Here is a 16,278-nt window from a genome sequence, read left to right on the forward strand (position 1 = left end):
GTAATTTCTGCATTTGAATAGGAATATCTATCCATGAGGTTAGTTAAGCGAATAGCTACTCCGTGTGGTTACTAACCAAGGTTATTCGGTTGATGCTACATAATCAGTGCTAGAGAGATGGGCAAGTGAATACAATTTTAAAGCATTAAATATGGCTATACGGTACATGACTACATGAAAATTGTTGTTATACAATATACTCTCTACAGGGATTCGAATAATTGTGGGTATCGTTGTAAATTTTCGGACATGGCTGATGTAGGCGAATTTGATTGGGAATCACTTCTGACTGACGATGTGATCCAAGATCTGTTGTACAATGACATGGAGGACGGTGGAGGAAATGAAGCACCGGCTAGCAAAATTGGGAAACGCACAAGAGCCATCCATTCCGATTCTAGTCTGCCTGCTGACTTCATTCAGCAGCAAGTCAGTAGTGCACTAACACTCTCTGAATTTGGAAAGCAGAAGATTGATGGATTTTGGCGCGAATTTGTATCGAAACCAGAATCAGCAACTGTGATACGGCATTATCCAACTGAAGCAGTTCACGCACAGGACTACTTCAATGAAAATACATCTAGGATTGAGGCGTCAAAGTTTCTTCTAGACGCAATGAAATTAATGATAATGAAGGGTTCGGTCAAAGAAGATGAAACTAAAGGTGGTTCAATTCAGCAATTTGAGAGTGAAACTCTTGAGTACATTGCTGGGTACACTTTGAACAAGGCACGAGGACCTCCTGGACGTGAGCGCTTTCGTTTCGACATTGTGAAGCTGCTGTGCAACGACCAACCGCGTGGCTCCTTTATTTCATTTATGGAGAGGAAGGCTGGGTGTTTAATGTATCCTACAGAAGAGTATATGTTTTATGTGGAACATGTTTATCTGACATTCTGTAAAGAAGCCAACCGTCACCCATCTTTCATCAATTTCGAAAATGCCAAAATCGCCATTTTCAGTGGTCAGTACTATGAATCTTTTATTCATAGGGTTTACGACCTGTGTGTTGAGGATGCATCTGAGTTGGATATAAGACAGCTCGTCACTTACGTAACGTCATTGATGATCCGAGTTTTTTCACACAGCTTCGCAAAGAGACTGTTTGAACGTCTGCACGATAAAGTGACTACCGGAGCAGTTTCACTCCGCAGTCAGCTATCGCAATAGGTGATGAGAAGGTAGCATCTCTCTCACAAAGTTCAACACTTGGTTAATCTCTACATTTTGAGTTGACAACAAGATGATTTTATTGACTTTGTATCACTTTCCTTGCAACATGATACTGTGCCTACTGTTCCTTTCAAAAGATGCCGACTAGATTTTGTTTTACGTTGTAGCACTTCCTTGCGATATAAGACTGTGCCTATCGTACTACTTCTTTCAATGAGTCCCAACATCCAAGTCGAAATGCAATTAGTTCCAATTGAGAAATAGTAGCTAGCACTATAGATTCTCGGGCCTACTGACGCATGCCACTTCATTGATTTGTCAGTTTCAATTTGTCTGCTTACTATTCTTTCAGTGTTCTGTTCATGCCTCTTATACAGGCTACATGCTCTAGACCAGTGGTTCCCAACCTTTTTCGTCATTTCTCAGACTCAGGTCATTTCTCAGACTTGACTCCAATATAGCCGTTTTAACGTGCCATCGCCGGGGTTGTAATGACTCGAGTTGACTGGACCTTGTCATATGACTCGAGACTCAGACGGCCAAGACCGACATTACATTGTAATTTAAGTAATCAAATCACGCTTTTGGGTAATTGGTACTTGCTACCAGAAGCTGCTGAAAGTGAGGAAAAACAATGCGAATCATTCGATGTCACCAAACAGAGTTATAAAAAGTGAACAAGACTCTGAACTCGAAACTGAACAGTCACTTGAAATTTTTCGACTTGATGCGAAACTGTTAGTGAAATTGGCTTGGTTACAACCTTGACAATCGCCTCCTGGGTGGCGATATCGCCCGCTTTTGACGAAGTGGGTTGCTGATGAAAAGACTGCTACAAGTTATGACGACACCTTCCTCTCTTAAACACTCAAGCGCAAACTCTTACAAGAATGGATAAAATTGGACAGAAGACATATTTGTAAATCGCATTGTATTGCTCAATTGTTCATATGATGTACGAATAAAAAAACAAACAAGATATGACTACCGTTTCGAGAACTTCGCTTTTTTGTTGTTGTTGAAGATAGCCGATCGTTTAATCACCTTGCTTTGTGAAAGGTGATTAATGCCATAGGCAGCCTGGCCAATATCGGGATTTTGACAGCGTCTGCCACGTTGCCTCTGAGAAATTAGGATTTTGTTAACATATTATTGCATAGTTGGCTACCAACCAAACCAAATTCCCGAAGAATGCTTCCAAAACATCTTGGGTGAATGTGCCAAGAGCCACACGAGGCATCTACCGCAACAACTGCTCGCACAGCCCTATCAAATTACGCGAGGTGAAAATAAGACCCTCCATTGTTGGCAGGGCCATCATCCTCTTGGGCTCTTTACGAGCTTCAGAGTCCTTCTGTAACAACAACCTTGACGTTGGAACCGCAATCAACAGGTATAGTGTATTTAGTTTACTTTCCAATTTTCGAGTTTATCCGCAAACTCACAATTCTTCAAGATAAAAATTCATGTCAACTCGTAATGTCACTAATATCTCAGACTAGGCTATGTAGCCTAATAGTAATTCAAACCTGAATTCGGGTACTATGCTATCATCTAACACTCCATTTCTTTTCTGTATTATCAAATTTTCATCCTACTCGGTCATGAGCCAGCACTCTAATAATGCATATAAGCTTATATTAGTTATCAGAGCTTAGTAACTACAGCTGAACAACTAGAAATTTTACCTTTGTAATTATCGGTCAAATGTTTAGCAGCGGTTTTTACACTTGACAAAGAGGAGTAAACCTTCGCCGGAGGAAGAGCTCTTAAAGATAAAATATAATTTGTCAATTGTTCCCGGTGAGCTCTTTCGCCAGGAGTTCTTGCCAAATCAGGTCGATGAATAGTAAACAAACTACGCTTTTCTTTTCTGGAACGAGACCACTTACAGCCAGGGAGAGCGCAGTGCGTTGGCATAATATAATTGATAGTTGACAGCGCAGTAACTAAATTTGCTGTAAAAAACATATGCAAACATATAAATGCCATATGAAATCCTATGAAAACATGAACATCATGTAAATCAAATGCAGGCATTTGTATGTCATCTTGGATGATCTATTGCTTAATGAAGACCACAGACCACTGACCACTTAAAACAGCCACATACATTCAATGATTACGACATTCATTTCCTCGTTTTGCTAGCTTTGATTACGTAGCATCAACCCAATAATCTTGGTTAGTAACCACACGGAGTAGCTACTCGCTAAACTAACCTCATGGATAGATATTCCTATTTAAATGCAGAAATTAACATCCCCTTCCATAAGCGCCCAGCAAAACAACTCGAGCTGCGTAGACAGTCATCAGAGCGCGAAATCACGTGACGCCCGTTAGTGTCGCATCTACGGTTTACCTTAGTTATCTATAGTCAAATTGCCTGTAGCCAAATAAAAATCGTGACGTGATAAAATTTCACTGAGCCGTGAGATTTGCTTGTGTCAAAGCCATATAGGACACTATGGTAATGGTATAACGACATCGACTTGACAGTGTAATGTCATCCTTGTTCGCTATGTCACAAATCATCTATTTTTTATGCTGGCTACGCCTATGAAGCTCCAGGCGTCTTTTGTCCCAATGAACCAGTGGTGGATGCTTATTAATATTTTCAGAGATATTACTCCGACTGGAGTTTACGTTGTCTGTATAGTTCAGGATAAAAGCAGACACAATAAGTCACCGGTCTTTGTGACCGTATTAACAACGACCGCCGAAGTAGTGGCTTTGTTGCTTCGAAAATATGCTACGAAACAAGGAAAACATATTTGCTATAATATCTAAATATGTTGTGTGCACAGGGCGAAATTTTCATTCATCGATGAGGTGGTTTTCGGAAGTCAGCTGGTTGAGCTTTGAGCGTCTGAGCAAGTGAGCATAGGTAAGGTTTATTGTGAGTATTTTAGTTTCAGTTGACCAGTTAAGTAACTATGGTAATTTTACCAATTTTGTGTATCAAATATGTTCCAAGTGAACATGGGACTATCGTCGTTGGAGAACCAAACTGGGCTATGTCCAATTTTCATTTTTTTGATTTTTTTTCTGTCACTATTTATAAATTATACATAGATCTTTCGTTTTAAATGGGTTCCAAGTTGCCAAGGGGCATGGATTTCTAGTGAAGTAAACATATGAACTTGAAGTTTCTAGATAAATTGGAAACAAAACTGGTCTATATCCAAATTATATGGTAAAACTCAAAATTCCCTAAAACTTTCTCGAGGTGGCCGTATTCTATACACTTGACCCAAATGGACATAGCACAGTTTGGTTTTCCAGCAACGATATGTTAAGATCTGTGTTCCAGTCTGTTATTATTAAAAATTCTTGTTAATGGTGAATAATGTAATGAGAATATGCCCAGCATAATATAAATCGGGGCAAGATGGTATTAGATACGGTATGCTTGGCCTTGGCACACCAAATATATTGCGCCAAAAGCACCGCAGGATTCCAACCGGGTGACCACCAGACAACTTTGAATGCGATGTGCAATGCGAATAGTGGTCGCTCCTTCACTGCCACTGTGGTATTATATAGCCTTGTGTTTTGTCAGGCGGGTGCATAGTCCTTAATGTTGTTTAAATCACTTCGGTACAGACAACCTCCAAAGCGACTTAATTTACCCCAAAGAAGTGACCAATAATACCATGGATTGTTTCACAATTTGCTCTGTTAGCTGTCCAGCCCATCCTGCTATCAAGTGTGTTACGTATCGTTGGTATCGATCATACATTCTCAAATCTTGAGGCCGAATTCTGAATGTTCATCAAACAATTTTTCTGGCTATTTTACTTGCTGCACCCACCATGCTCTAATTGTATTTCATCTATGTGCAGTGTATGCAATTTATAACCAATTTACTGATAACAGCTGCGGTAGGCTCGATGATCAACAGATCACTCGTTTATAATCATCTCGTGATTATAAAAAACATCTAGGCTACATTATATGTGTCTGTGTATAGTAGCCTACATTTACAATTTCATTTATTCTTCAACATACTGTGATCAACTTCTCTGTTAATTTCTTTATGTACCAGTGTCTGAAGTTTTTGCTATTTTTCGCGTTATGATGAACAAAGTTCTCTCTCTCTCTACCTATGTATCTCTTGATGCACAGATGCAGTAGACATGATCACTTTAAGCACTGTGAGCTTCATTACTATCAGTAGCCTATCTCGCAATTATTGTTTAACTATCTATTAAGCATACGATTGTTGATTACAATGTTCTCTTGAGTTCACTACTAGTCGCTGATGATTATCCCTGACGAGTGTCAGCCGAAAATAATGGGGTCTATTTATTAGTATTATAAAATTAATAATTAATTAATTATTAGTATATTACCATATTCAATTTCATACTGAAGTTCTGTACCTCAAAGAGTCAAATAAAATGCATATAATACTACTATTTATTTATAGCTAACTCTTTCATGTAGGCCTACTGCAAGTCTTCTACTGTGTCTTATAAAATTTGTGTTGCATATTTCATATTTGATTTCTTTGCGATGATATAATAAGTTCTCCTTCTCTCCGATGAATAGATAAGTGTTTTGTACGATAATTTGATGGATGGAACAGTCAAAGAAACCTCCCAAGCAGGTGTATATCTGTTTCTTCATAGTTGAGCTGCGTGAAGATGGCACGTTTACGAAGGGATGTACGTATCCCGGAGACGGGTGCAATGATAAGGATTTCAAGCAATATCAGAACTTCTGTTTCCCTATCGTGCATAATCGATACGCGGCAGAGTTGAAAAGTCAACATTTTACCTTCATGCTTACTGATATTGACACCAGTCGAAAATATGGATTTTGTAAAATGATCGAATCTGGCAGTAGCAAATTTTGCTACTGTTTCATTAGCGAATTCCCGTGGTTTGAAATATTTTACAAATGTCTCAACTGCCTGTGCACTTTACATGTCAGAAAAGATACCGTGACTTTAAATTCAATCATTGAAAAATTGTTCAAATTATCTATTCCTAAACCGAATGATATCGTATCCTTGACAACCTCATTGACGTTTTCAGTACCTGATGATGCAGCTTTACCGTCCATCCCAGAAAACCGTAATATGATGGAATATATCTCCTCGACGAACCCAAAAAACATGATTGAGATTTTCGCGGCTTTAATGTTTGAAAGACGTGTTATATTCACCTCCTCGAATTTGAGTGTTATATCGGGATGTGTGTTTGCGTCTGAGAGTCTCATCCGTCCTCTGGCATGGCAACATATATTCATACCTTTATTACATCGACATATTGTCGATTATTGCACCGCGCCAATGCCGTTTATAATCGGAATGCATTCTACGTTGTACAAAACAATCGTAGATACTCCTGCGTTGGAAGGTGTTGTAGTGGTCAATATCGATGAAAATACAGTATTTTCACCGTATGACGATGCGCACAAATTGCCAAGTGAGGCAATGACATATTTGCGTACTCAGCTCGGCAAACCGAACATATCAGTCGGGACGAACTTGCCTCGTGTGTTTTTACACACTCAAGCCATACTTTTTGGTGGCTACAGAGTCGCGTTGAGGTTCAGAATGGGCGAAACTATTTCGTTCGACGAAGACAAATTCATTACTTCGTTTAAAGCTGGAGGAAAACGGTCCTTTGCGGAAGAACTTATTCACTTGCAATCTTTTCGGCAATTTATCGAAAAAAGACTTTACATGTTAAACCACGGGATTGGTTTTCATGATTTGTTCGAGAGAGAAGTCTCTGAATTACAGAACGAGTACGACGACTCTATGACTGTATATAAAGAATGGATTTCACGTACAAGCGATAAAGTTTTGTTGGATATTAAAGCAAACATGAAGATGGCCAGGTCTTCTGCAAAGCATGGAATGAAAGAAGTGAAAAACGCTTTGAAATCTGCCCCGAAAGAAGGTGGCAAGGAGCTTTCGTTGAGTGAAAGCATTGCAAGTTTAAGACCGCCGCGGCCTCCAAGACCACCACCACCTAAGACTTCCAAAACTGTAACCCGTTTCAAAATTATTGACGGTGATGAACCTGATAGTATCAATCGACTTGAGCCCATGTGTCTTGATAAACCAGTTCGACCTGAACCAACTTACCTTGACAAACCTACTAAGTCAAACATTGAAGAGCTTCTGATTGATTTGACGTTTGAAAAGTCCCCGAAAAGTGAGCCAAACTCTTTTTTAAACACCCCGGTTTCAAGCCAGAAGTTACCTAGCCCGAGTAACGATAGTTGGTCGCAGGAACTGTTCAATAGCTATGACTTTAACATGTCTCGAACAGACGAAGGCAAGTCTGTTCAGCGCGCGAACGGTTTTGTTAATGACGCCAGTAATCCTGCCAAGCCGCCATCTAATGCAGTCCCAGAAGAGGCACTTATTTCTTTTGATTGAAGTTACTGATATCACCTCATGTCATGTTCATTTATGTATTCTTTGTTGGTGTATAACACGTTACTACATTATATGCAATTCAGAAATAAAGTACTGAATATCTTTATGAAGCACCTGATTTTTAAATGGATATTAGTAGCTGACGCGGACTTCACAATGTTCAGCTTTTCCAAATGAGCGTAGAGATCAGAGTTCCTTCTCATAAAGCAAGTGAATGACTCAGACAAATGCAAGTTCAGTTTATTAAGAATTTTTATCAATTCAAAACACCACAAGACTGAGATAAATTGAAGATACGAAGGAATCGAAACGACTTGGAGTAGTACGGGTACGGTGAGCGATTCTTTGTTTATTTATTATAGTTGTGCTCACCGTAAATACTATTTTATTCAAATCCAAATTTTTCGACGGCAATAACTCCGCTTCCACTCGTTGGAATTGAACCAAATTTGGTGAGCATCGTTTCTATAGATAGCCTAACACTTTCATGGGGTGAACCGAAGATTTTCAAATTTTTTATTATTTATTTTTACATAATAAATAGAAACTTTCTTCTCCTGTAGCAAAGCGGTTACTGGGTGGAATTGATCCAAATTTTGTATGTAGGCTTAAATTAGGTAACCTAACAATTTTATCGAGTGGCCATTACGATTTGAGAAAAAAAGTCATTTTTGAAGAGCCCTATTGCACATAAGACTAGCGAAAAAAATGAGGTGGCGGAAGGCGAGATTGATATGTCAGGTCGTGGGCCGTCATACTGAGGGTTGACTAGTATTGATTGTGTAGAAATTGCTTGTATTTCGACTTGAATGTGGACATGGACATGCTCGATGACTGTCGGATAGCCGGCGAGATACTGTTACTCAAATCAGGTCCGGCATATTTGATAGTCTGTACACTTTGGCGTAGAACATGTAACAGAAGGTAACATGAAAAGGACAGAGAGTTAAAAATTTATACATTTCACAGGAAAATAATTTCAGACATGTACGATTGATGATAGACACGTCACAGTAAGGTAGATGTAGTACACAAAAGAATAGTGATATAACTTCTAGAATGGTAAATATACAAGTATTGGTAATTGCGAGAAGTCGCGGGGAAGCGATCTGCTGATCATCGAGTCAACTACAGCTGCAAGAGACGCCAGTACTGCGTTTTCGTTGATTGTTTTGTTGTCGCTACCAGAAGTTATGAACAGCTCTGGTTTCGTGCTAGCTTCCGTGTTGAAACTTGCGTGTGACTAACGCAGCACGGACAATTCATGAACGACCACTTCGCGACGCATTGTGAGTAATGTGGTTTGATTTTCAATCGATCAGAAGTGAAGGTTTCGACGAGAAAGTGAATCGTCAAACTAATGTGCCCACGTCGTCCACTTTCTCTGCACTGCAGCAACGGAAGTCATTGCCGCGGAAGTTAACTCAAGGTCGATTAAATTATTAACCTACAGATAGGCTTACCATACGTCCTCTTTTAAGAGGATTTGTCCTCTTTTTTGACTTTTTTGAAAGTGTCCTCGGAGGACGCCCTTTTGTCCTCTTTTTTGATATTTTGTCCTCTTTTTTGAAAATTTAGGTCAGATTTAGAGGAAATCGCGAGTCATATGCCGCAAATTAGCGCAGAAGTGAAGCTCCGGCGGGTATTTCGGAGGGAAAAGGGGTTATTTCAGCTCTGAGCGGAAGTGATGACCTTTTTTTTTTTTTTTTTTTTTTTTTTTTTTAGTCATCCACCTGGCAATGTGGACTGAAAAACGTGTTTTTGGGCTCTGAGTGTAAGTGATGACCTTTTTTTTTTTTTTTTTTTTTTTTTTTTTAGTCAACCGATCATGAAGCGGGTGAAATTTACCTGTTTTTGAGAATTCTTCTCCAGTTTTGCTTGTCTAAAATTTCTGAAAAAGTGTCCTCTTTTTTCATTTCCGAAATATGGTAAGCCTACCTACAGAAAGCAGTCAATACCTGTCATGTCTTAAAAATGCATCAATTCAACAAATCAGCCCACAGTTGCGATCGTCTTCAGTAATCATCGTAACGCTATACACTGTGTAGGCCACATCTTGATGTATTTCGGCTTAAATTGTATATTCATTCCTATTTTTCTGACTGGAGGATTGAACTACTATACTTGACAAACTGAGAATAGCGAAAAGTAAGTATGTAGATCACAAACTATTACGATGTAGAAGCAGAAGTAGCGTAAATTATTTCTACTTTAGCAAGTACCCAAGTATTGTAAAACTATTCTTGAGTAGCCTACTTCAGAAAATTAGAAGTAGGGGAAATGTGGTACCGATGGATCACTGGGACCGAAAATACTTTGAAAATTCTCTATGATAACTCTATGATTACACTCCGTGAACTTGTCTACAATAGACACTTACGTGACCTTTGACACGAACCAATCAGGTTGCAGCAGGATGTGAACAAAGAACAAGGCCGGGCAAGCTTACTATGAGCTCTTATGGGAAAAGGTTGAAAAATGAAGGTTTTAAGCAAAATTACGTTGAATTGGGGATGACTGGCCTTAATGAATACTAATAGCGTAGAGCTAGTATGTAGTTGCAGCTTTTAGTCTAGGATGAACATGAATGGTGGCAAGTACGCATCAGCGTGCTGTGTCCAAATGCATGGATTTTTGACAACTTTTCGGATTAAGCGACGATTGTTGTATACTATACTATAGGATTGTGGTAATGCATATGTTGACGATTTCATAGGCTCCAGGTCTAAAGCGAAATTTTCAAGCATATCTCATGTTCAGAAATATATGCTATAAAATACAGCTTCTGCCACACATCACAATTTTAGTGTATTGATTATGAAACTTGAAAGCTATGGAGATTCTATCGAATTTCTGGATTTGAGTGGAACAGCATCTTCTTCTAACACCGCGGAGAAAGCTACGAAGTATTTCATGGAGCGCTATGTACCCGACTTAGGGACAAAGATTGAGGAGACAATTCACTCTTTGTGGAAGTGTTATTCTAGTGAACAGCCAATGTTATCGCAACTTGCGGAAAAGAGAGATATCACACTCAATGGAAATACACATTCTCAGAAAATCCATTATTGATTCGTCTTGCACTTGTAAGACAGGGTAAGTAAGGAAAAAGACATTTTGTCAGAGACTCCTGCAATAGATATTGTAACCATGATTTATTTTCACATTAGGTTCTGATATATGCTCTCATGCATATGCATTGATTAAGACAATCCAGCCCCTGAAGCTACAAGGACTGCATTGTGATTTGCATCAGCATCAGTGAGCTCGATCGTGATTGACAAGCCATCTCTCGACCGTACTCGCAACCGATCAACTCCTGCCTCAAGGTAGATTTTGGTGCGTATGTGGTGTCTTCAGTTTTATAACATTCCACCAAACACACATAATCCTGCAACATTTTCACCTGGAGAATTGTTCATTCAACAAATTGGGCATCTAAATGAGCTTCAATGCAAACCACTGGAATATAGTATGAATAGACATGCACTGTTGGTACACATTGACCATGGCACCGCACAATTACAATCCGTAGCATGCTATTAGGCATTACGATATTCACAATGGAACTGAATTTTCACAATTGCTGAATATGCTGTATCATTCATTTTTAATTTTCAATCTTGAATTAGAGTAAGCAATTAGTCCATATTTGGTTAGTTGATACGCAATGCTGCATAGTAGGACACCAGACAAAATTTTATACTTGTTGATTCTTCCGATCAGCTGTTCAATATGAATACGTTGTCTCACCATCTTTCTGGTTTTGAAACAGTCTGGCTCAGGCATACAAATCATGTGCAGGAATATTTAAATCTAGATTCAATTTCTTGATTTCAGACTCAATGGTGAATCACTTTTCTGCCATGATAGCATTTCCTGGTTCACCATAGCTGAATTCCATCATTTTCTCACATTTCTTGTCGAACCCACATATTTCACTAATATTTCGATCTGAAATGGTCTCTGTGAACAGTTCCTGCATAAAAGTAAGTGCACCACAATCCATCAATCCTTTCAAAGTTGTATGTGATTTATTGACAGTCAGTAATCATTTTAGTTTTGAGAAATCATGAATGAATGCAAATGGTGCATTTTTAAGAACCACATATCTACATGGCCAAATCGAAATTTAATGAAGCTTACAGCAATAGGCCTACTATAAATTTGTCGTCAGTAGGATAAGTTGGGCAATTCAGAAAGAATTTATTGTAGTCTAGCATAAAATTTCAGCTTCTCCGCATCTTTTGACATTATGATGATCATCTGAGAACTGAACTTCACTAGCAATAATTGTCCATCAATTTGTAATTTTCCTGTACGAGTTTCCTGTTTTGTGCTTCTACTTCTTCCAGAAATTTGATTTTCTTGCGTTTTATCCATCGACTTCCTCTTTCTGCAGCTTCATTAAAGATATCCATCACGCCTGCACAAAATATATAATATGTTTATTTTACAGAGCAACACTGCTGTGCAGGCACCTATCAAGGCGTACTCGTCCGACTCATGCAACGTATCACCGCTACCAATTTCAACTATTCATCTCATTATTGAATATATTGCTCTCAACAATTTCAACCCACACCATCATGCAGCAAAACTGTGGAATAAAACGAGACACACACCAAGTCGATTGTGGCATCAAGTGTCACTGCATTTCAGATTAGATTCATTCTGAAACACAGAATTATTTCATCTTAATTATGTCACGATTCAATATTTTTGGTACAATAATAGATATGTCATTTTATTAATAAAATGAGAATTCAGATGACTACAAGAAAGTCCACATGCCTTTATCCAGATTTTACATTCTTCCATGCATGTTATTGGCTCTGGGAAAGGTACAAGCGCACACCAGGAACGGTATGAGTAGCCATCTCCAAGTTACACAGGCTATTAGCACAGTGTTTATCCGGCATTTGTCCTGATTGATTCAATACATGAGCTAGAACAAAAAATGACGATTTCAGCTGGGAACGGATCATACTGCCTATCATATTAATATGATCATTGAATATGCAGACAAGTAAGTGTCCAGCGTAACAGTAATTTGCTAGATAATGATGCAGACTGTAGACTGTACTATATACGATTCCATAAATAGAACGCAGATAACGCAAAGCCCACATAATAAATACCCCACATATCCTGACTCAAGATTAATCTAATACATGCTATTCGGTACGACAGTCCTATCGTATAGTAACGACTAAGGATAATACAGCAATAGTTGCTTCATCCGAAAAGTTGTCAGAAATCCATTTATTTGGACATACCATGCTGACGAGTGCTTGCCACCATTCATGTTTATTGTAGGTTAGAACACTGTAAATACATACTAGCTCTACGTTATTATCATTCACCAAAGTCAGCTATTCCCAATTCAATATAATTTTGCTAAAAACCTTCATTTTTCAACGCTTTTCCATAAGCGCTCATAGTAAGCTTGCCCGGCCTTGTTCTTTGTTTACATCCTGCTGCAACCTGATTGGTTCGTGTCAAAGGTCACGTAAGTGTCTATTGCATGCTGGCAAAATCTTTCCTCACATACAAAAAAATTCGACGTGCTCGAGCTATGCGGTCTCTCACAGATGATTTTTGTTTTGGGGGGTCTAAACTAAATTTAGATCGACATATACATTTTTCTTTGTAACCTTCAACACGAACAAACCAGCAATCATTTTTATTGTGAAGTATAGTGCTTGTATCAGGCTATATAATGGCACCTATTATTTTTTTCAGTACTTTCCTCGAGTGGACTTTATTTTGATTCATGTATAAAATTCGTAGGGTGGGGACCGATGATACAATAGCCAAATCAAGCAAAATAATCAAGCATACTAATCATGAAACAAATGAAACATGCCTACGTACAGAAAATCTTTATCTAATAATTGCATATGATGTTTTATCGCTATAACGAGGTATTTGGAAGTCACACTGTCGATTTTCGGGCAATATGTATGTACCCACAAATTTATAAGTTCGAGCCTAAATCGAAACGTGATTTTATGACAACATTTGAGTTAATATTTATTCTATTTTTTGACAGTTGCGACCAAACATTCTTCTTTGGCTTGCTGCAGCTTAGATTATAATACTGAGCAAGAAAAGTAGTCACCTTTGAGTTTTTTAGGGTATATGTGTCATAGGTCCCCGGGTCGTGTGTCATTGGACCCACCGGGTGGGGACCGATGACACGTTCGAGCAACAAATTTTGAACGTCCATAAATATTTTTTGAAAAGACGGATATTCATGTATATGTGCGCGATAGGTAGAGCTTGTATCAAAGTGCTGAGCCAGCAAAAGATCTGCTGTTTTCGGCTGAACATTTCGGGGCCAGCGATCCTTTTCCAATTTTTGATCCATCGGTACCACATCTCCCCTACTTCGTTACTGACCACATCTGGGTATAGGCCACAGCTATTTATGTTGTCGACCAATGGTACTGCGGGGCCCCGTGATTAGTGCTGGGCGGAAACCATGACCTTTGCTTTGACCATCCACTTCCCAAACTTTGCGGTCAGGGGTCCACGCTACCACCAAAATAGATAAGGGCTGGCGGGCTAGCAAACACCGCTCTATCTCGGGCTTTTCCTCTTCGTGAACTCGGTTTGTCCTACAGTGTTATGTATCTGGGCTCCTATCTTCCTCCCGCCGCCGCCGTTCTTACGGCGACAAAGAAGCCCAGAAAAAGACCCGACGAAAGAAAGCACTCACAAGGAAGGAAGGAAAGAAAGAACTAGTAGAAAGGGCCACGCGGCTTCAAAAAGATCAACATCGAAAAGAACTGCATGTTGCAGCAGTAGTGTGGTCCTAGGTTGTCCTAATGTCCTTACTGTTGCAAGCTCTTCAATTTACAGCGAGTTCTCTGACACAAATGTATTTGCGTGGCAATACACGTGGAAACGACAAGAAAAGACAAGAAAGACGTTCGTCCTAGTAGCGGTAAAATGCATCTGACTTTACGTGATCAAACGATCAAGTTTATACTACAGTAGTACGAAACAATGGTTGTAAAGTTTAGCCAATGAGGGAAACGAATTGCGGAAAAGTCGCAGGACGAAAAAATGGATTTGTGAAGTATTTAGCCAATAGAAATAAGAAGCGCGAAATGGCCGATGTACGAAAAAGGCAGCGCGATATCTATGTAGAAGTTTAGTTTTGCGTAACAGAGGTTGTGAAGTTTAGCCGATATGAATAGCCTACGGATCACGAAATACTCGCGACACGAAAAAGGCAGAAATCTCTATGTAGAACTTTAGTTTTACGTAACAGAGATGGTAAAGTTAAGCCAATAGAAGTACGGATCGCGAAAAAGTCGCGGTACGAAAAAGGCAGAGATATATTTCTAGAACTTTAGTTTTACGTAACACAGTTTGTGAAATTTAGCCAATAGGAATACGGATCGCGAAATAGTCGCGGTACGAAAAAGGCAGAGATATTATTCTAAAACTTGCGCAATACACAAAAACGATTCTGGCTTTGACTAGTTACAAAATGTAAGATACAATGTTATGTTGGCCACATACAATAGTCCTAATTACACTAAAGTCCAATTCACGTTGACAGAGTCAACTACAATGTGACATCGGGCACTCCAGGCCAAGGCGGATGTTAAGTTAGATTCAAAGGATCGCAACTGCGTGCCGTTACACATCGTCCTATCTGCTCATTACATCGCATTGTACATTGTGTGTGACTTGTTCAGATGAAAAATGTAACAATTATTTTGCCTGGAGCCAGGTCATCTTGATCCCTACGGTTTCAACATAGTGTCCTATATGGTGTCGACACAAGCAAATCGCACGGTTCAATGAAATTGTATCACGTCACAGTTTCCATTTAGCTACAGGCAATTTGACGGTGATTTTTGACCGACTTGCCGAGCATCAAATTTGATAAAACGGGTATCAATCGAAAGCCGCCGCCGTACTGATTACGAAAATATAAATTTTATTCCGCTCGCGGTCCTGGAACCCCCACAATCAGCCTCTAATTTTTCATTGTTATGGAGATTGGCATTGGGACGCAACAATGCTGTCTGGCGAAACGACAGACGCAACAATACTGTCTGGCTCCCTTTTTCTCGAGCACCTGTCTCGTTTCGCTAGACAGCATTGTTGCGTCCCAATGCCAATCTCCATAACAATGAAAAATTAGAGGCTGATTGTGGGGGTTCCAGGGCCGCGAGCGGAATAAAATTTATATTTTCGTAATCAGTACGGCGGCAGCTTTCGATTGATACCCGTTTTATCAAATTTGATGCTCGGCAAGTCGGTCAAAAATCACCGTCAAATTGCCTGTAGCCAAATGGAAACTGTGACGTGATACAATTTCATTGAACCGTGCGATTTGCTTGTGTCGACACCATATAGGACACTATGGTTTCAATGTGAGCTAACACTCGTCTATGCAACGTTGCGAAATAGCCGCATTAACAAGATATAAACCTATAATTACTTCCGATAAATATGGAAAGGTCAAGAAAAATACCCCCCCCCCCCCACCATATTCGTGTGGAAGAGTGAGTACTGAGTAGCCTAACATCTCGCCCCAATCACTGATCTGCCTGCACGCAGACGTTGCAGCTCTGCAAGGATACTGAATAAATAGTGCGAGTAGCTTGTGTGATCACTGATCCGTCAGTCATATATCGACGTAATGATATATCTTTCCGATCTTTTGAATCATACATTTT

General features: G+C 39.4%; 1 protein-coding gene and 2 long non-coding RNA genes across 6 annotated transcripts; 2 read left to right on the forward strand and 1 right to left on the reverse strand.

Annotated features, from left to right (window-relative positions):
- The first annotated feature begins 3,919 nt into the window (after positions 1 to 3,919).
- On the forward strand, positions 3,920 to 7,683 carry LOC145448253 (DENN domain-containing protein 1A-like). Its single transcript, XM_080326618.1, has one exon. The coding sequence runs from the start codon at positions 5,756 to 5,758 to the stop codon at positions 7,571 to 7,573; it is 1,818 nt and encodes a 605-aa protein (XP_080182744.1). The 5' UTR covers positions 3,920 to 5,755; the 3' UTR covers positions 7,574 to 7,683.
- A 2,266-nt stretch (positions 7,684 to 9,949) lies between these two features.
- Positions 9,950 to 12,201, forward strand: LOC145448262 (uncharacterized). 2 transcript variants are annotated; one of them, XR_013917850.1, is made up of 2 exons: positions 9,950 to 10,912; positions 12,033 to 12,201. It is a non-coding gene; the product is annotated as an uncharacterized LOC145448262 (long non-coding RNA). The 2 variants fall into 2 exon arrangements; XR_013917851.1 differs by having other exon boundaries at positions 9,950 to 10,902.
- Positions 11,589 to 15,284, reverse strand: LOC145448259 (uncharacterized). Of its 3 annotated transcripts, XR_013917847.1 has the most exons (3): positions 12,982 to 15,284; positions 12,368 to 12,521; positions 11,589 to 11,999 (listed from the first exon to the last, which is right to left on the reverse strand). It is a non-coding gene; the product is annotated as an uncharacterized LOC145448259 (long non-coding RNA). The 3 variants fall into 3 exon arrangements; XR_013917845.1 differs by lacking the exon at positions 12,368 to 12,521; XR_013917846.1 differs by lacking the exon at positions 12,982 to 15,284 and having other exon boundaries at positions 12,368 to 12,630.
- Positions 15,285 to 16,278: the final 994 nt, after the last annotated feature.

This window comes from Botryllus schlosseri, chromosome 10 (genome assembly GCF_051294905.1).
Source record: "Botryllus schlosseri isolate E-star chromosome 10, Bs_hap1, whole genome shotgun sequence".
NCBI lineage: Eukaryota > Metazoa > Chordata > Ascidiacea > Stolidobranchia > Styelidae > Botryllus > Botryllus schlosseri.

Bases quoted from the DNA above. Each gene is read 5' to 3' on its own strand.
- LOC145448253 (XM_080326618.1), top strand. From the start codon at position 5,756: ATGGAACAGTCAAAGAAACCTCCCAAGCAGGTGTATATCTGTTTCTTC.